Consider the following 21,955-nt stretch of genomic DNA (forward strand, 5'->3'; position numbering starts at 1 on the left):
TCAGTAATACGAGCAGCAGGACCAAGCCCTGATGTCCTGTTAAAGGAAAAAAAAACTTCTTTTACATGTGCAGTTTTAACAACTGGATGGGAAAAAATGGTGCGATTTGCTATTTAGGTTAGAAATTAAGCTAAAGCACATACTACTCACTCTCTTTCTCTCTCGCACGCACGCGCACGCACGCACGCACGCACGCACGCACGCACGCACACACACACACACACACACACAGAAAGACTGGCGTTGACACAATTGTGCTTTATTGCTGTACAGGTACAGTACTTATATAAAACATTGGGAACATAATTATGAAATATCACAATCTTTTTTTCTTTCCACAAACACATATGTATGCAGATTAAAATATACTGTATGTCATGTACAAAAGAAATATTACAAATAAAAAAAACAAAAAAAAACAACAACACTATGAAAGGCAGTGAGATAACCCTTTTTAGGTGCTGAAACATTGTGTTGCTCGGGACAACTATATATGGACTGGGGACAATAGGATGACCACCTTGCACTGGCAGCAGCACCAGAGAGCTGATCTCAGAGCAGATGATTTATAGGTTCCTGACTAACAACGATGACTGGCAGTAATCTGGCTGCCAGAGTTCGGTATGCTTACGACAGACTGAGCTAATTCTCCAAGGTTTTGAATGGGATGGAGGCGACGTGTTTGCGGGCCGATCCAGCTGAAGGTGGATTAAAGTGTTTCGATGAGACACAGGGGACAGAGTGGTGATTCACAGTGCAGCGGGAAGCAGTTCTTCGCATTAGACAGCCTTTATCTTTTCAGCACGAGCATGTTATAGGGGGCGAGGCCCAACATGTGGTCATGCAAGGTAGAAAGCACTGATATGCTTTAAATTACGATAAAAACAATGTCCTCGTTTCATGACTTCTGTAAACATGGGTAGACACAAAACTGCACATGGCTAACCAGAGCTCGGATCATAATGAAGGGCAAATACCGAGGCAAGAAGACTTTCTTTCACTGCCGTTGGCGAGGTTGAGCAGCTTGATGTTGATTCCTGCATTTGATGACAGATGAGTTCAAATCCTCGTGTGAAAATGTTTTTTTACATAGTTCTCTGTTGCAAGTACTCATGCAGCCCCAATCACAGCACGCTAGGTGTGAATCATGGAGCAAATCAATATCTTATTGTTATTAACTTGCCTTAAAAATGAACTGCATACATAACTTCTGAAGACAATAATCACATTAAGCAGTTAGATACACTCTTTAGTTACAGGCGCATGTTCCAATAATAAGATACAAAGGGATTCCGTGATGTGCACAGGTATTGGAATAAAAATTTTGCATTTATACATCCAGCCAGTCAATCGAAAATGCAGCTCAGCTAGTTTGCCATCTCTTTTGCGAATATCAGCGGCATCCTTTAATTCCTCTTGAATATTTGTGCACCTCCACGCACCGACAGCAGCCGAGATCGATCCTTTGATGGTGCTGCTAATTTGTAAGGCTGAATCAATCAGACACATTGTGGGTGATCAGTGGGAATGAGAAATCAATTAGAGCTATTGATACTTTGCGGCTCTAACAATTCGGACTGATCTGCGAAGATCAGACAGCTTGTCAGGACACACCCAGCCCATTACAGAAGTCAACACAACACCACAGAAACATTGTGCAATAAAACATCCATATACGCTTAAAAACACCTGCCTTGCATCGGAGGAACAGAACAACAGGGTCGAGAGGGGAATAAACTAATAATATTAAATAGAGTATAAAGAATTTCATAGCCATAGACAGTCATTTTGAAAAAAAAGGATATTCACATTTTAAAATAAACCTCTTCTCTTTACCTCCATCATTGCATCTAACCCAAGACATTCTTCGATCTCAGTTTCACCATCACAGACAGTATTATCTCACCTCCACCATGTCCCTTGTCTTTTCATTCAACTTCTGGCTCCTCTGCTATATTAAAAGCTAGAACATACGACACTGGTCACTATTTACAATGTGGTTACCATGGAAACACCCGTAAAGCCGGTTTGATCCATCAGGGAGGGGGAGAGGGGTGGGGCTCGGTGGGGTCAAGTGAGGAAACAGGCCTGTTTGTTTGTGGTCAAATGACGAGAAAGGAGATGACGGGAGGAAACAGGAGGTGGCTAACAGGAATCTGTACAATAAAGTTCGTCTGTGTGCGAAGTCTCCCACAAAACACCAAACACACGAGCCGCTTCAGGTGTCGATGAGAGTCAAGTTGCTACTTTAGAAGCGTAGACTGTATTTTCCAACATGTACTTTTGATCCATTAAGGAACAGTCCACAAAATCACCACTGAACCGCAGTAACAGCTATGATTTGGTCATTTATGTCAGTCTGTATATATGAGTCTACAGGTACTACTGTACACATCAGTTTTTAACTGTAGGTTTAGATATCTTTCACACAATGTATCACTTTGGCACAGAGTTTCATGTTCACAACATGAACCACATACCTGTCAGCTAAAGCTTTGTATTTTTCAGCATTACACCTTAAACCAAAGCAGGTTCTTTTGTTATATCCCCTTCTCACAGTAAAGGTAAGTGCAGTAGTTTGAGATTTGGCCAGAGGGTTTCATTCCTCAAAGGCTGGTGGTAACAAAGAGGAAGAGAAGTGCACCTTGGGATAATACTGAGGTCACCCTGACCCCTGGTCGCTTGTTACCAGGGCTGCAGTAGCACTTAAGAGCCCCAACATGAGAGGCTAAGTGAGAGCTGTGTACCTGAAAAAGGTCCCAGGTCTAAGCCCGTACACTGATGCTAAGAACCGGAGGTTTCCAAAGGCGTTGGTTGACGTGTAAACTTTAGAGGTCAGAGTCTCGGGTGGGTGCACACATAAGAACTCATGGGAGCATCACAGGACAGCATGTCAAGTATAATCAGCACCATGTTTTGGGGCGGAGCTCCTTTGTGTGCAGCAGCACATCATGATAGGCTTGGATACAGACAGAATGCAAGAACCATTCAGTATCGTGACCACCATGAAAACACTGCTACCTTGCTCTTAAATTCAGCCTCTCATGGATGGACATCATGCATGATATCTCAGAAGATAATTTGAAAATAACCCCCACCTCCACATGAACATCTACTGTGTCTGCTTTCCACTCATTTTCATGGATAACACTTGTCAGTGTCACATAATGCTGAGTTTCTACTATAGAGGTTGGGGCATCCTCCACAATCAAGTACGAAGTGGGGAAGCAGGACCTTCAGCCCAGGGACTAGGCTCAGGCTTTAGGACTGGGAGCTTCAGCGTAGTCCGTGGGCATTGAGATTATTGGCCCAGATTGAAAAAAAACAAAAAAAAACTAAACAAAATTACAAGCATGTGTGAGTGTGGCTGAAGAAAGAGGGAGGAACTTCACAGCCAATACACGTGACTGTATCACACCACCTCTGTCATGGTGAGGCCTTCCTGTTGGTCCAGAGCAGCGTGGGGGGCAGGGGTGGGGACTGAGGTGGACGGTGCTTCCACTCACTCCGCCCCTCACACTGCATTCGCCGCCATCGCAGGAGCTCCGCCAGGGCGGCGCTCTCATCCCCGTTGGACAGACGTAACCGCTGGAACACCTGGGGCAGAAGAAAGGAGCAGGCCGGGCTTAGCTGAGGAATAAGAAGAGCATCTCCACATTCAGATCACACACTGAATTATCACATTCAGCTAGACTGATGGAAGGAAGCGGACATGACCAAGCTATGATTGGAGGAGTGAGAATGACAAACAGCAATATTATCAAAAGAAACCACCTTCAGTCTTACCATTCACTACATAAGCATCAACAATGTCATCTAATCATTATCTATTAGAGATTACCACCTACAGAGCAAGGAAAATATGACACTGCTTTGTCTGATTCTGAAGTTTCTTCAACTGGGTCACTCTTCCTCATGAATCATTGTAAACACAGACATGAATCTGGACCTGGCACAAAGCCATCTCATAGGAGTTGATGGAGCAGGGAACATGAAGGGGGGGAATCCCTTCCTTTGAATGACAGCTTTAACAGCCATCCATTTCCAAAGTCTGTCTCCAGAGCTCACATACATCACTTCCAAGAAGATCGTGTGAATCACAGTAGAGACCCTTCTGGAGCTCAAAGTGGCTACTCTATTTTCTCACAGACATTCAGGTCAGAAACCTGAAAGTGTGCAAACGCACACACACACAGACACACACCACAGTCTTTATAGAGCACATCATCAGTCATCTGCGAGTCAATATCCAGGTAAATCAATCAGACAGGAATTCCAATCTCCCTCAGTCAGTAATACCAGCAACAAGACCAAGCCCTGATGATCCACACCAGATTAGGAACTGGGGGGTGGTGGTGGTGGTGGTTGATGGGCTGTTAAAGGGCGAAAAACAGTCCCTTTCTTGCTCAGAGGTGAGATCCAAAGGCTAAGTCAGGCGTTACTCAACTGTATAGTGTTCTGTCACCACCAAAAGAACACATTTTATTCAGGCTCCCTGGCTGGTTTCAGCAAGCATTACTAACAAGAAGTAAATTGTGCATTTGTTGGCAACTAATTTCAGCTGCAGAATAAAACACCTCGTGGTGCAATGAGACTTTAAAGCACCAGAACACAGTATGCAGGATTGACTGAAAATAAACTACAGCGCCAATCATAATGGAGGAACATGACACCCAGTCTAACAGTGTGGCTCACTGATGTGCTTTAAATAGGTTTTGGACACTCATAGATATCTATAAAATAGAGGAATAAACTACGTGTTCAGCTTTTTTTACATGTTTCCCTTCACTTTGGCTCCTTTTTCCGCTCTGCTGGAGTTGGATCAGTGATCTAAATCAAGTACAGCAGTACTTACAACTGCAACATTTTCCAGTATATCACCAAGCATACAGTACACTTAGTGACGCATTCCACAACAGACATCACTGCATAGCCACAGGCACATACGCACCAATAAATGCTCACTGCACCCATTAAATACTTTCACATACATAAATGCACATATCTCGGGAACCACGTACCTGTAAATATCCATATGTGCATATAGACATAAACACACATACAGATTGATTGCCTGCACAAGCACAATACTCAGCAGCCTAATCCATAATTTACACCTCCCTGCCAGGCTGTTCTCTGCTCTGGCGCCAGGCAGGAACACCAGCTACTTGAACAGTAGGAACACCGTGTCCTTCTGCAATGCATGACTGTACATGGACACACACACACTTACACACACTCAATGCAACGAACATCAGATACAGTTTGACTATTAATAATTCTGAGGGGATTCATACTTTGGTGGCCTTGATTCTCGAAAATGTAAAACACTTTAATATGCATCCTGAAAATGTCAGCCTGACATCGAGTTAAGATGGTAAATGTCGCATTCTGAAATTTCAGCAAGACAAATTAGTTGGGCTTCTGACACTGTAATATCAGAATAAAATAAATCACTGTGCAGCAGTTGGTATTGTAAGTCTGATTTCAAATTCTTCGATCTATTATCTGAACTGGGCATCTATGCATTTTTCTCAATGTAAAGCAGTCTACTGACCTGCAATGATTTATTCCCTTGCAAGATTTGCCACAACTGATACGAGTGGTATCAAAAAAACATTAAACTGCTGCACCCATCTTCATACATTAGCCTAAATAAAACATACTCTGATTGAAGAAACTGACTTGAAGCACACACACTCCTCTGAAATATTGACCACACCCTTTGAATTTGTGGGGGATGGTACCAATATCCATACCAACATGTTAACGGATGGGTAATGTTATGGTAATCGTATGATAATGTAGGATGACTAGTGGTCACTCTGGACTGTCACAGACATTATGTCCTGAGGCCACCGAGTGTGAAAGCAATCGCTGAGCTTCTCCACAGAAAAACACACACATTTCGGCATTCAAACTAGCGTGCGTGCAATTGAGTAAACCCACATATGCATGTATACACACTGACAAAGGGCTAAAGGCTAAAATATTTTATGATTGATCCCATCCATAGCTGTGTGCATGCACAGCGGCACAGAATATAAATAAATTTCAATACATTTGGTTTTTCATCATTTGAACAAACACTAACACAAGACACAGATAATCAAAGCCTGTTCTATATGTTTTTTTATATGTAGAGGTCATGAAAAAGCTTGTATTCCTTCAATCATTTCGCCCAGACTGATGGAGGAGAGCGGGAAGCGCAGTTGGCACAGAAAGAGAGGAACTGCAAACAGGAAGAGATGCCGGCAGTCACTGATGACCTACAGTATGAGTGAGCTCCTTCCTGGAAATTTCTCTGGATACGTTAGACATTACAGCTCTTTATCAAACATGTGACCAGTCCTCCTCTGAATGCCATCACTTCTGCCTCTACATTGCCAAAAGCGATAAACAAACACATTAATCTTTGAACCATTCAGTGATTTAACAGTACATAAATTTTTTATATAATTAGTCTAGACTTCTGTTGTCTATACTCACTACAGGGGCCAAAACAAACCGGTCCATTCATTCCCTAAATGAGTTGACCCCCCCCCTTCATCTTCCTTTCATTTTCATTTATCCCATTAATTCTATGAATCCTACATAAACACAGTGCGGAATGCAGCTAATTGAAAGGCACACTGGTTCACAGAATTGTTTTCATGTCACGGTCATCAATAAACTCACGGTAATGAATCTGTTCGATAAGTAAGAAGCCAAGATAAAAGAGGCTGTCTGTTAAACAGCGGACGTGTACATAGGATGCATTGTCTGTGACGCTCACAGTGATAATATCACACACATTAGGATGAAGCTGTGGAACAACTACTAAAGTACCACAATTTTTATACACAACATCAGTGACAACAATGATGATCGAACAGGAGGCCGAGAGAGGGTTAAAACAGGAACCAAGTGATGAATTCAGCAACATAAAATTCCAGCAGATGGATGAGCAACGACAAAAACTGCAGCTCCAGTTTGTGTGTCTCTTAGCAGTAGGGTTGCGATTGCTTTCTTTGACAGTTAATCTGTAGATTGTTTTCTTGATTAGTTGATTTCAAAATGGTCAGAAATGTCATAGAGGCGTAAAGAAAACCTGAAAGTATTCACATTTAGGAGGCTGGAATCTGTGAATTCAGACTTTTTCTTTTAAAAACTACTCAAACTGATTAATAAAATGATAAAAATAGCTGGCAATTAATGCATTTGTTGACAACTAATTGATTATTTGATTAATCGTTGCAGCTCTACTTTGCAGTAAAATCCATATGTATCAATGTTGGTATGCATTCCTATTTTGGCATTTTGAACCAAGCACATCGCCAAAGAGAAGACCTGTAATTGCCAAATGATTCGTCCATATATGCTGGTACACTGATCGCTAAATCCAAGAGCTGCAGTTTCCAGAAATGAAGGATAAAAAAAGGGGGGTGAATACAGCAAAGACACTGATTCTAGAATCAGACTTTTTGCTTCAAAAAGAAAAATAAAGAAAGGCAGCAAGTACATCTGAGATAATGTCCTACAAAAGCAGTGGTTTTCAACAATTCTGCTCTTACGATCCATGTTTTCAGATCATTTTAATCTTTGCATCAAAACAGAACACTTCATCTTTTAAGTTTTTATCTATAAATACTTGGAACTACTGACCACAGTCTTTGATCTCCATAAAACACCAAACTAAAAAAATCTTTAAAGCCATTCTCTCCATGAGGTACGGCTTTCATACTCCAAAAAAGAGACTTTTGTGTGGTTTTAAATTTTGACTTCTGAAGCCTTTATTGCAAAATGACGATCATTACTGTCATGATTGCACACTGGGTCGATGAAAAACACTGCTATTAAGGGTGGGGAGCAGAGTGGCATGACATACACTCACCACATCCCTACATGTGGACGGGGCTTGCAGTGAGCCCCCTGCCCCCCTCGCTGTTTTAGAGGGCAGCCCCCGCACCGAACGGAGAAAAGTTCAGATGACCCCTCTGGAAAATAAAGTAAGGTGTGAGAGCAACAGCCGGGCTCATTAGAATCAAAGACAGAAAAGAGAGAGAGAGAGGGGAAAGGAGTCATTCAGATACAAGAGAACAGCCCAACAGTTTCAATGTTTCACTGTGAACCTTCACCTTTCGATACAGTAAACTGTTACATTAAAAGCTGGAACGTGCTTCAGACTTTTTAAAGACACTGAATGAAAGCAGCCTTGAGCTCAGTATTTTATTCCACTTACACAGACAAGCCTCAAAAAGATGCATAGGTAAAGTCAACTGTGAATGCAAAGGAACAACATTTCATTAGCCTGAGGATTGTGAAGTGGGTACACAGCGTGCCTTCACATCTCTAGTGGAGCTGCTTTATGAATAGCGTGTCTTGAGATCCTCGGGAAGTGGGACACTATGTCCTCTTCTCGTTCTTGTGCTTCATGCAACACTGACAGTGACACTCAGTCACTCACTGATACAGTCCGTGATGAATCTCAATTAGCTTCCACGTGATTAAACTTTGTTTTGAGCGAAACAACTTCATTCTGGAACATGTGACGCAGTGGCACAGAAAGTACTGAGGAGAGCGTTTACAGCGTGCACCCTATTAACCATGAAACCTGCATTATTCTAAAATGGCTTGCAGATGAAAGCAATGTACAACTGTGCATTCAAGCTACAATGGAAACATGTGTAGATCAATTATTGTTTTGAAGCTCATGTTCTAAACAGATACAAATTCCTGTTGTTGCAGTTTATGGATTTACCGCTGGGCCTGCAGATTAGATTTTGTTGATGCTAAATATGATGCACTTAGCATTGTTCTTATGCTGCCACGTGCTCAATATAGTTTTGAAGTGTTTAAAAAAGTTTTTTGTAAAGTTTTTTTTAAGCTATATTTGCTGATTTGCAGCAATTTTTGTTAGGTTTAACTTAAATGTTACTAGAGCTGATCTCAGAGCTGCTGTAATAAGAAAATAACGACTTATATCTGCAGCTCAGTAGCTTGGTAATGATCACTGGTCAGCATAGTATTTATGAGCCATGATCAAATTTCACATCTGTCCCATTATCACATCACAGAAACATGAAAACCCTCTTGAGAACAACAGATGGTCACTGGCCTTCAACCTCCCTCACTTTTCTCCCTTTTATCTCGCGCTAACAAATTCAACGTGCACGTGCGAATGATATACATCATTAAAAACACATTCAAGTGAACTGCCAATGTACACAGACATTTAAAGACGTTCACGAGTAGATTTCATGCTTCAGAGATGCGAGTTGATCTTGCAAAACACATCCATCATGTAGAGATAGTCGAGCGAGGATAAAAGCTGCACATTGGTCACAGAGCCTGGACACATTAGACACATACAGTGGCTAGAATGGCAGCCAGAAAATTATGTAGCCAAATGCCGTGTACACTGGCAATTAGGGAGTCGTGAATGTATTATTTGTAATTACATCTTCTCTTTTCTGTTCCAGAGAATACTTACTAGACTGTGGCACTTCAACTCCAATGAATGCAACTATTTAAAGAGGAAATCTGAAGAATATAAGGCACATACTGTAAGTCGAATACGGAGTGGATGAAGCGCATCCTCAGAATGTTGAGGCTCTTCAGTTATTTCAGCTAAAAGCTAAACTTTCTGAGAATTTCTTAGGTTTGATGATTGACAATTAAGATAAAAGAAAGTGTGTTTTTTTTTTAACAGATAAAAGATTAATTCTACTGTTCGAAGTGTTTTGACTGAGGTGAAGGTACAGCACATGATAATCATCATAAAAGCATCTATCTCTCGGTTGTGACCATCCCTCCCCGTGGACATCTTGTGTGCTGGGTCGATCATGTGAGTGTGATCTTGCTGGTAAGCCCCCCCCCCAATGTATTGTTATATCTTTAAATTATTAAAGCTTTCCAACATACAAGTTTATCAGTTAGTTGTATGTCTCGGTTTTCAAAAAGCTCCTCCTTCGCTCAAGACGGTTTCCACTTGGTCATCGGAGTTTTATCAGTTCCATACGAGGAGGCCGTGTGTGTGTGTGTGTGTGTGTGTGTGTGTGTGTGTGTGTGTCTGTCTGTGTGCATGCATATAAGCATTTGTGTGAGCTTGGGTGCAAGTGTACAGGACAATAAATTCAATCCTGTAACCATACACCTGTCTGCAGAGCCAGAAAAAGCTCACATGTCATGAGTGATACATGCTGTTCAAAGGAGGCCACTTTCCTGTCCATTCAGAATGTCAACAAACACAATGGAAACCTCATATACTTGTGCTGTAATTGTGTGTGTGTTGTGTGTGTAAACATGCGCGTCCCAGGTTGAAGGATTGTGTGTTACATAAGGTGTTAGGAAGTAAAATTGCAACAAATTAAAATGACACCTGTTGCCACAAAGCATCCAGAAATTACACCTTGTATTCAGCTGAAATGAAAATTGGGCAGCATTATAAGGACATACACAATGCATTCTCACGTGTGCATTTTATAACACGCATAATTAGTATTTTTGTGTGTATTCAGATGCCGTTTCTCGTGTGTTTACCTGAGTATGATGGCTGTCCATGTGTCTGTGCAGAGAGGTGCTGCTGGAGGAGATTGACTTGCCGTGACTCTCATCCTCCTGCGACCCTGAACACACAACATCACAAGTGTATTTACAACACATCACCAGCATCTGACTGGAAGTCCTCCCACACAGACATGTACAGGCTGAAGGACGCCTCACTAATCAAACACAAGCAATCGGAGGGAGTTTTAAACTTTTTGAGATGTGAATCGTTTTGTATATTTACTGAACTACTGCAATAATTCTTTGTCTGCAAGTGATGATACATTTAAATCCTCTTTTATGGTATCTGTGAGTTTTCTTTATTTATTTCTTAGGCCACTTGTATATGTCATGTAATTTCCCTCTCATGCTTTGCGACTCTCCTTGCCTATCATCTCCGCCTGCACAGTGCTTTTATTTCAGGCATCTCTAAGTTTAGTTTAAAGTCACTGAGACTGCTGTGACAGAGTACAATGCGAGTTTGCAGTTTAGCTTGGCCTGGCAAATTACTTCCCAGTCAGTAGAACTGTATTCTTTAAGTAGAATCACATATCCTTTTAGCTGTTGCATAACCCCCCACAATATTTTGCACTGCAGTTTATACACTATTCCATAATATTTTACATGATTGAGCCAACAGAGATGAATCCAGTCATCAACAGTCTCCTGCACAGCATGTGAACAACACAGGGAGCTGTAGTTTAAAGGTCTCTAGCACCTGAAAACTTGGCTGTGGCCTCAGTTCATGAAGGGAACCCTGTATCATGTGTCATACTGAACTGTGAAGTGGCACCTCTACGGCCAGGTACAGTTAGGGTTACCTGAACTTTGCTTATTGCGCCACTACACATTTGCCAAAACACGAGGTTACTTCATCTCTTCGCACACACATGCAGTGTACAAACTGGGCTAATCCTTTTTAACCCTCTGGTGGGTTTTAAAGGTGTGTTATCTTTTAAATAATTGGCACAGTTACACCATTTATCTGAAACAAACACTGCACTAACAGAGAACCACCAGATTTCCAGTGGTCCTCATCTGTGACGTGTAGCTCCTTTGGGTACATTAACCAAAAAAATCTAAGCTTAAAATAGTAATATTTAAACAAAATAAATTCTGTTAACTATTCTATGTGTCTCATTTAAACATTTTCCAAAGATAAATTGTTTGCACATAATAGATTCTGTAAAAAACAAAAACGTCTGTACTCCTTGGCACAACTATGTCAGCTGCATGCAACAGTCATGGAACAAAAATTTAGGGAGTTTTCGACTGAACTGCAGGATGTGCCTAAACACAGCTGATATGAGAGAAGTACAAGTAAAAAATAAAATTAAAAATGTAAGTATGTTGATTGCATGTTTTTTTTAATTTCTGCATAACAAATTATCACAAAAAATCAACATTTCTTCTTTTCAAATGATTCATGGGACTATAACTTTTTCATACTGCACAAAGGACAGTTCTCTCTTCTAGCCATGATTATTCTGTTTCCACAGTGGTGCAGGGTTTTATATTGCTGTGCAAGGAGCAAAAAACATAGAAACTGCCTTGCGTTTAGTGGGTTAAAATCTTGTGAACTTGGACATTATATTCTTTGCGCAACTGTATATATGTGCATCCTTGGATATCTATATTTGTGATGTTGACACTTTTATATTAAAGAAGAGTCTCTATTCAGTATTATCCACTTCAACATTGACCTTGATTGACCTGAATAATACAGCAAGACGTCGCTATTGGACACTAAGTTGAATTCTGACTATAATACACAACAGTGGGCTGTTACCATTGGAGATCTGGTTGCCGTTCTCTATAGCAGCGGGGCTCGGGGAGTGGGGAGAGTGGTTGTTGGCGTTCTTGTCTTGTAGCTGCAGAGATGGTGAGGTGGGGGCAGAGCCGCAGTCTTCCCTCCCTGGCAGATTGATATTAGAATTGAATCCTAGAAGGAATATAGCCAGAGGAAAACACATTACACGTCAGTATTTGTCATATACCACAGGCATCACATACAGTAACTATTTATATTCCATGAAGCACAGCATCTTCACAGCACTTCTGGGTCACAACAAACTGGAAAACATATTTAATTTTTTAAACAGTTTTATAATGTAGCTAATCATGTTCTAAATTCCAGTATCTCCTTGTCTATTAAAGTATTTATTTAGCTTTGTGTGGTAAGAAGGTGACTTCACATGGCTCGACTTTGCCACTGCTGCTGCTCCTTGGGGCTCACATGCTCTCCCACACTGCACTGGGTAAGAGGCTGTGAGGTACAAATGTGCGAGGCACTGTGAATGGGAATTTATCAGCTGCTGTTCCACACTGAGAATGTGTGACTCCTCGTCCTCCCATGGTCACAAGATGCCTAAATATAAACGCAGCAAACTCTACTACAGGTCCCATGGGATAGGTGTTTAGTCATGAGGGACAAAAGGTAAGAGAGTCCAAGTCAGGGTTTCATGCTGATGAGTGACAGTGAGTATTTGGATTTGTACAGTGAAGACAATAATAAAAGAAAATTGGACTTATACATTGTCTTATGTGGCTCTTGAGGTGTGAAGTGTCTTATGACACTGATTTCCTGAAGCCTGCCAGAACCACCTGCCTTCTTTCCCGGGCATTCCTGTGGTTTTCTCATTCCCTGAAAATGAGGAAGGGTAAGAGGAGGGGGGCAAGTCAGCTGCTCTTCACAGAGATGTCTGGGATAGCAACTGTAACCCCTGGCCACTCCCACAGCGTCAGGTATCACATTCAGTTATTTAACAGCCAAGAGGGAACGGAAGTAGGCCGTCCTGTTAAGCCCATCGGCATCCCTCTGCTCTTGGATCTTAGAGAGCCGCCATGCTTTGCCCACTCAAAATACCCCAGTGCCCGGTTCCCCTGTCACACACACTGTTTCCATGATGCCAGCGCTTTTCCTGTGCAGGTCCAGGTGCTGATGAAGAGTCAAGTGCAAGGTGTCACGTGAGACAAATGCGTAAGCACTTGCTCTCATACCGTCTCTTATAAGGAGTTTGGCTTCCTGCCCCTTGAACTTGGTACAGTTATGGAAGTATGATGCAACAGTTTCTTACACAAACCAACCAGCTCCACAATACGCCTCCAGAAAGATGACTATTGACATCAGCACCTTCATACTTTCACTTGATTGTAATTTTTGTCCCCTAGATAATTGTCCAGGATGTCCTGTTCACTGCTGCTGAGCAGTCACACTCCCTTCAGTAGAACATGAGTGAGTTGCTAAATATTTGATACCCATCCTCATCATTCTACTGCTCATGCATTATTAACCCAGCCACAACTAATACACTTCGAGGAAGCGGAGACTCGGATAAAAACACAGTGGGATAACACAGTTGCTATCTTGTCTGACGGGCCGGTGTTTTCTCAAGATGGGGTATCAATGAAAAATTTACTTTCATAGGAGCGCTGCAAAGTAATCTCTTTGTGGGGTTGAAACCTTTGACCCGAGGATACACCCATTTCATTGAATATGTATGACAAATATATTTGTCCTGCTTTCGCAAAGGTTAACCTTTGCATCAGTGTCACCATCTGTATGTGCTCTGCATGCAACGCGTTGAGCTGCAGAACACAGCAAGACAGCAGGAACATACTTACAGTGCAGTGTGATGCTAAGTAGGCTACACAAGGTAGCTCATTAGCTAACATATTAGAAGCAGCTGCAGCAGCCAAAGGGCACTGCACTGGAAACTGTAACAAATGGGCTGCCTCAAGTAGGCCAAAGAGGGTAGCAGTAGAGTTGAATATTGGTCCATCTCACCTCTCTCACTGCTCACATACAGAACATGTGTGTCATACACCTCCACAAGAAACGGGGGTTATTACTTACCTGCAGCCCTATACTATGATTGCTGTACAGAAGGTAATCACCCAGTATCCAATAAATCATCTGGCAAAGACCAGGCTGAGACTTTGATCATAAACTCATCATGGTGGATAGAACATATAATGGACGCATGCACACCTGCAGAAATGTGCGCACACACATATAAACTGCAAGGAGACAAATAAAGCATGAATGTGGATACAAATAAATATAATGACCAACGGGAAAAAGCTAAGAGGAGGGACAAGCTGTTTTTCTATGTTACATATGCTGTGATGTTCTCTTTGTTAGGGTTTTACACACACATGTAACTGGGAATATGTGTGTATAAATGTGTGTATTACTAACAAACCTCCATCTCTCATCTTGCGGCCAGATGTCGACTTTCTCAGCAGGCTGCGGCCAGAACTGAACAGAGTGTTGAGCTCATCCAGGGGGCTGGTCAGCGGTCTTCCATTGGCTGGGTTAAACAGCAGGGGAGAGGAGGAGCATGAGTGGGCCCGCCGAGGCTCAGGACGGGTCATCTTCACGGGGGAGTAGGGGGGCGGCTTCCCTAGCGGTTCCCCACCAGCCCTCTGTGAGGATGTTTTGGGGGAATCCGAGCTCCCAGTGACAGATGCTGCTCGTGTCAGAGCCAGGAAGCTGGCCTCAGGTGGGAAGGGAAAGTGCGAAGGAGGTCTGTAGGGAGGAGGTGGGGCGCTGGGGGGAGGGGGTGGAGGTGGAGGGGTGAGCGGAGGTGTAGACTTCTTCTCTGGCATGAGGACGGTGAGGCTGGGGGACGAGTCGGCCCTCTGGCGGGAATACTGCGGGGACAGGGGGCTGTCTGGGCCAGTAGCATAATTCAGGTTTGTCTCGAACACCGGCAGCTTCTTTACCTCCAGGGGGGTGAGGGGTGACTCATCTGAAGCGGGGGAACAGGTGACGGGGGAGGGCGGAAACACCAGGAGAGGTGGGCGGTGGGGGAGCAAGTTGGGGAAGGGAGCAGGGATGTCACAGCTGCCGTCTTTACCAAACTGAGTTTTGGGGGCTCCGCTGTTGGACGATGTGCTCTGTGAGAGAGCGATGTCCATAGCAGCAGTCAGCCCGAGTGCCAATCGTTTGGGCTCTCCACTTTGTGGAGGAGGAGGAGATGTTCCCAAACCCACCAGGCCCAAGCCCAGAGCCTCCAGTTTGGCTGCTTTGCTGACCACAGTGACAGATGTTCCACCGTCTTCATGAGGGAAATACTTCATCTCCTCGTAGACAGCTTCTGAGTCAGCCAGCTCAGGGCTATCAGGCGGCTCCTGGAGGCTTCGAGCCCGTGGCTGAGATCCCAACATCTCTATGTACACATCCTCTTCATCTTGGCCCTTGTACAGGCTCAGCGCTACACCGTGCGGAGTATCTATCGAGGCGGCTCTCTGCATCAAACCTCCAAAGCCTCCAAATCCCCCACCACGGGAAAGCAAGGCCAGCTTTACATCAGCGGGGCGCAGTTGGTGGAGATGGGGTGCTACGGCGTTAATCTCCTCATATGAGCCCGTGAGCTTAGTGTTGGGACTGCGCTTAGGTTTCGGGGGAGGAACCTTCCTCATAGTTGTGTAGTCATCACTGTGGGGACGGGGTTTCGCCAAGGCTAAGGAAATCATAGAATAAGCAATTAAGCACAAGTCAAAGCAATGTGCAACAGCAATGAGGAATCAAAGGAGAAAAAAAAGGCACCATCTGTTGTAACAGCGAAAGACCAGTAGAAGTGATGTACCTGCAGGGTCTGTGGGGGACAGTTGGGATTTAGGGGGGCTTCCAGCTGGAGAACCATAGCCCTCTGGAGTGGAGCTCTCTTTGGCAGCCATCGTCAACCCTGCACTAACTGCCTCATAAGACGCACTCAGGCGGGTGTTGGGGTCCCTCTTTGGTTTGGGAGGAGGTTGCTTCCGTGGAGAGGAGAGACCTCCTCCACCTGCTCCTTCCTCGTTGGAATGGGTCACCTGCTGCAAGGCTGGTTTAATTGGTGGACTGGCAGAGGAATGGACGATATCCATGGCGAGGGGGATGGGTACTGAGCTGGAACGAAAGTGGCGAATAACTCGACCTCCCCCGTTGACAGGGCCTTCGTGGACTTTCCCACTTTTCTCCACCACCCTAGAAATGCATATAAAGAATGACATTTATATGACATTCATCATTTGTGCTTGATACATTCTTCATTTAATAAAATTGGCATTAAAACTTTCGCCACAGGAATAACTTATTTTTTCCATCTAAGCATTTCCTGATTCAGGCTGAATTAGTTACATAATTACTCAAATATATGCTTTCTTCAACTGTCACAGCACAAAGATGAGCTAAAGGGGCAATTGGATAAAACCGACAGAAGAGATTATGGTTTAAATATAATCTCCTTGTGGTAATTTGATAACATCCAGTTTGATATTTCCTTGGCTAATCTGGGTGAGCCATCTGTTAGTTCCCCCATTGCAGGCGGAGGGGGAGGAGGGGGAGTCACAGAGCATTTGTGGATCAGGGAAGGCATTTAAAAAAAACCTGCACAAATTAGGAGAGTTTGGAGTTTGGCTAAATGTGAGCATATAAGTGCTTTTTAATCCTTTCTACAATACAGCAAGCGAGACTTGTTTCCCAGTCTGCCCACTGACCACCATTCTCTTGTTAGAGGCCCCCCTGCGCTCAGTCTGCCATCCCAGCAGCAGATGTTACATGTACAAGGACACGTAGGGGATGCAGAAATCATGTTTTGAATGTTGCTGTTGCAGTCAAAGCTGCGTGATTACTTTTCACATTTTTGTTTTTCAGTTGCAGTTAACGTCATTAAAATACATTTTCCCACTGTATCAACTTTAATTTGACTTTTTCAGGCACTTTGAAGCTCCTTTAGGATTCTTTCAAGCAAAACACCTGTGACTGTCTTGAATTCAGTAATTTACTGACTGCAGAACTATTTTGTCATTTTGTCTAAAAGTTTTGCGATGTTAGCATATGAGTCACCAATCACTGTCAACCTGGAATGAAAGACAATATTCCGTAATGACAGCAATAATCAACAAAAATGAAGCTCGTCTGCAGAGAAAGATTATATTGCAATGATAAATGCATTTATTATGCAGCATACCATAGAAAGCACTAAAACATAGCACACATACACATTTAAGGGTTTATTGGTGCTGAAATGCACAAGTCACATATTACCATAAGTAAAGCCATCATTTTTCAACCCATAGGGAGGTGGCTTTTTAAAATGAAGATCATTCATTTAGCACCACATATAAAGTGCTTCTTATTACCATTTTTACACTTCCCAACTGAGCCCTCCAGGGTTATTCCATATGTGCCAAATTACAATGAGGTGAGGTGCAGAGGAGGATAGTGTTTCATGGGTGCAACGGATACAATCTGATAACGCAGCTCATTATCTGACTATCCATCATGAAACTTACAATTAAAAGTCTGCGGCGCACAGGTATACGATGACATCATTAATCACAAAACACATGCTGTGCAGACGCAGGCGCACACGTGCAGAAACACACATACACATGAATACACACACGCACACACATATATGTTCATAAACCCAAATGATGCCTTCACACAGTCATAAATCCTGTGAACGGCAATAACTGTGGATTGTTTGTTATTCTCCAGACGAAATAATTCTACAGGTTATCGCATTTAGCATTATCAATTATTTTGTAGTGAGTAATGAAAGCCCTACTTCAGTGGGCTCCTGGTTGATTGCATTAGCTTGAAGTAAACTAGGCTGAAACTAATGATTATTTTCATTATTATTGTTATATTATGATAATAGATTCGATTTTCCAATTATTTTCTTGATGAGACAATTAATTGCTTTGTCTATAAAATGTCAGAAAATAATGAGAGGTGCCCACGGGAATTTCCTAAAGCCCAGTATGATGATGTATTCAAACTGCCTCACTTTCTCAACAGTCCAGATTCAAAAATATTCAGATTACAATCAGACATAAAGAACAGCAGTGGAATCAAATTATTAATTGAAAACTAAATTTTGCTGAATTCTAACACATTGTAGTGGATCACGGTGGACATCCTAGATCAAACGAAAACTAGGTTGGAATGCAGACAAAATAAACAGCTGCACATCTACAGTACGTCTACTTGTTTGTAGTCTGACCTAAATCAAGGTGTTTGTGGACGTGCTGACTAATTTACCTCCTGACCGGCTGATCCTCCTCCTTGCCCACCGGCTCGGGCCTCTCGCCAAGTGGTGGGCTGTTTCCCAAGTTGTTGAGGAGGCTATTGCCATGGCAGCGCAGTCGGTCGCTCTCTCGCGCAATATCGGACGCATTTTGGATGACCAGCTGGTCGTAGGTTCGCAGCCCCATGTCTTCGGCCCCCTGCAGGAAACGCTGCACACTGCACTCCTCTTTGTGCTGCAACGACAGCCTGCGATGGACCCGCTGTCGGGCCAGCCAGCCTCGAACCACTGACAGATGAAGACATCAGAGGTGTGAAAGACTGACAGACACACTCTAAAAGAACATGCTGGTTTGTGGCTTTGACATTACCTTTCTGGCAGGTGATGATCTTTTTGTGAAACTGGTAGCAGCGGTCATTGAGCTGGTCTGCCTGCCAGTACCTCAGGAACACTTTACTGCTGCCCATCTATACACAAAACAAGTACACATGGTTATTCAGTCCACTACCATCAGCTTCAAAGAGCAGCCAGCAGAACCTGTGAGGCTGCTGGAAATCTCAGATGAGTGTGACTTGCTAGTTGAGAGTTGGGAGATCAGTGATGCAGCAGTGATTTACGATAATAGGTGGGTGTGGAGTGTGGATAGGGTGTGGGTTTGCATGTTGATAGTGCATTCACTTCCTGGATTTAGGGGGCATTCGGGGGGCGGCAGAGGTCACTCTATACAAGGTGCATGGAGCTACGAGGGAGGCGGGGGGACATACTTCCACAAGATAGCACCATTCATTCCAACACATGCTACTTGTAGGAGTAATGTGTGTGTGTGTGTGTGTGTGTGTGTGAAGCAGGGCTGCATGAAAAGTGTCTGCAGGGCATTGTGGAGGAGTGCGTATGTTGTATGACCCCGCAGGTCACACACTCAGACACAACAGCAGTCTGGCAGACAGGCCAGCGATGGGGGTGGGGGGTGGGGGGGCGAGAGGTCCATGCTGCCTTGTGTGCGTGTTGTATGTGAGCAGAATTATGATGAGGTGGGACAGCTGGAACGAGTTGTCAAGATTCCATGGGGTCTTTCAAACGGAGGGGTCAGGGATTAAGTCATTTGGCGAATCTTTTGTTATCGATGGAGACAGAAAAAGATGCAGGACACAAACACACCTGCCATCCTTGCAGCTTCGACTGCTGCAGGACCGAGCGACACCTCTCCTCCGGCGACAATTTCTTCTTGTCTCCCAGAGTTGGGACCACGAGGTCTTTGTATCTGGTGAGAAAAAAAAAAAAAGCAAGAAAATGTTAGAGCTGTGGGGACGAACGTGTTGAACCTAAAAAAAATTTCGACGGGCGAGAGTGTCGGCCTCTTTTGGAAACAATGGGTTCAAAGGTCAGCGAGGTCATACGGCAGACCAACCAAACAGCATCTGTTCCTATTGGTGTTGTCCTGGGCAACCGTTGCTATGAATGGTCAGCTGGATTGAGTCAGTGGTTTGTTTGTGCCTCGCATGGTGGGGGAGAAAACAGACAGAGAGCTAGGCTGATTTCACAGACAGAAAACACCATATAGTTGTTTAACTGTTGATGTTTTTACATATGGTGGCAATTCTGAATGTGTGAATAAATGAGGATTTGCTTGATCTGAATTTTTCAGATAAGGTAAAAAAAAAATCTACATTAAAACATATTGCTGGTGTCTAATTAAACAATGTTAAAATGCCTGACAAAATGGTGTAACTGGAAGCCAACAGTGATGTGTATTTCCTGTAGTAGTCATGATATCATTCATTTGCATTGCTCCACTCTGTCATACTGGGTGTGGCGATAGTCATGGAGGCGTGTTGTAAATATTCTATCTGCGCTGTGCAGCTCTGACAGCTCAGAGCATCACCACCTGTAACAGACAACTGGCTGATAAATCTCCTGGAACAGGTTATATATGTCACTAATAATATTATACTTATTAGAAAAAATACAACAGAAAGTATGTTACTATAAACTACTTGAATTATAACTGGACAATAAATTTATTCCTCTAAAATGACATGAAGGTGGAGCTGCAAAATATACAGCAAATAGGTGAATTGTATTGTATTGCATTGCTTAATTCTGTGGCTTCACTGATAAATCACCCTTCTAAACTTTCACTGCCAATTTATATTTGCATTTTTAAAAAAATACAAGAAATATGTAGTATGTGTGCACCGAAGGTTTTAAGGTTGAAGTTGTCTGACTTCATGGAACATTAAAATATGATTTTTTTGCTTTGTTTTTATTGCCAAGATATATACTGTATAAACGAGAGCACATGTTGAATTTCCATAGTAGCTCAGACATGACTAATAGCATTAATAATGGCTCTCTGTCCAGTGAAACTGAAGCAGCTAAATGAAATTCTGCCACCACTCTATTCAATATTACTACTCTGACAAGTTGAAATGTTTTGTATTTCTGAAAACGGCTTTTACAACAATGATTGCCAAAATAAATACAGCAACACACTGTTGATACATATTTTCAACTATTAAATCATACAAAATTATATTATATACATTGTCATACATTCCAGGAGTCAAGGAATATATTATAAAGCATCACATGGCAAAATAAGAATAAAACAATGGGAACATTTGATAAAAAATGAACATTTGCTTTTATTTTCTATTCATGTGAGGTTTTATTCATGTATGTTTGATTAGTTTGTTTTGTGTGACTCATATTGCTCTACTAAATTTGACTAGTCTGAAGTACACCTATGTTATATTGCAGAGAGGTTTATGTGATCAGTGGTTGACTGGGCTGCTACAGAGGCAACCCACGCAGGTCAGTATGTTTCAGCGTCTTTGCCACGCCGCTTTGTGGCTGGAGCTCCTTTTGCATAATCTTTCAGGCATCGATTCTGGAATTTATTTGGGGATATTTAAGAGAGTATGCCATATGTGCAGATATCAATCAGCAATTCTGATATTTTCCAAAATAAAAAAGAATATCTGTTAAAAACAAAATGTATAAATGATATCTGTTGTTCAGCTTATTTTCTCAGTCAGTCTTCAGCTGTCAGTGAGAGGCAGGACACTCTGATGATGTTACACGTCACATGAGGCAAATATAACAAGCAGATGGCTGGAAACATAAACCACTTGTGTTGTCAATAGTGAGTAAGTGAGTGCACGTGAATGTGGGATGTTTGATTTGCAGAAGTGGGGTCTGTCTGAACTCTCCCTAACCCTCTCTGTATGGTAATACCAGTCCTGCAGACAGCACACACTGTCCCCCCGGGCTCATAAAACACAAAGGAACTCTGTAAACCCATGACCTCTCCTATGAGGATATGAAAACCATCGATGGTCCCTGCCTTTACAAGACCCATGGGGGCTTCATGTGGAGTCAAAGAAGTGAAATAACCCCTTTGA

General features: G+C 42.8%; 1 protein-coding gene across 5 annotated transcripts in view; it reads right to left on the reverse strand.

Annotated features, from left to right (window-relative positions):
- Positions 1 to 243: 243 nt before the first annotated feature.
- The window catches only part of myo16 (myosin XVI), a 112,607-nt gene continuing 90,895 nt past the window's right edge, over positions 244 to 21,955 (reverse strand). For 4 of the 5 annotated variants that reach the window (XM_023267289.3, XM_023267290.3, XM_023267288.3 and 1 more), the window contains exons 28-35: positions 19,710 to 19,812; positions 18,922 to 19,018; positions 18,566 to 18,839; positions 16,122 to 16,501; positions 14,733 to 15,995; positions 12,317 to 12,469; positions 10,522 to 10,607; positions 244 to 3,597 (exon numbers count right to left, since the gene is read on the reverse strand). In XM_023267289.3, the coding sequence (XP_023123057.2) occupies positions 3,427 to 3,597; positions 10,522 to 10,607; positions 12,317 to 12,469; positions 14,733 to 15,995; positions 16,122 to 16,501; positions 18,566 to 18,839; positions 18,922 to 19,018; positions 19,710 to 19,812 (2,527 nt within the window). In that variant the 3' untranslated portion in view covers positions 244 to 3,426. Of the gene's footprint in view, positions 3,598 to 7,873; positions 7,977 to 10,521; positions 10,608 to 12,316; positions 12,470 to 14,732; positions 15,996 to 16,121; positions 16,502 to 18,565; positions 18,840 to 18,921; positions 19,019 to 19,709; positions 19,813 to 21,955 lie in introns of all 5 variants that reach the window. The other variant, XR_002746001.3, reaches the window with a different exon arrangement.

This window comes from Amphiprion ocellaris, chromosome 11 (genome assembly GCF_022539595.1).
Source record: "Amphiprion ocellaris isolate individual 3 ecotype Okinawa chromosome 11, ASM2253959v1, whole genome shotgun sequence".
NCBI lineage: Eukaryota > Metazoa > Chordata > Actinopteri > Pomacentridae > Amphiprion > Amphiprion ocellaris.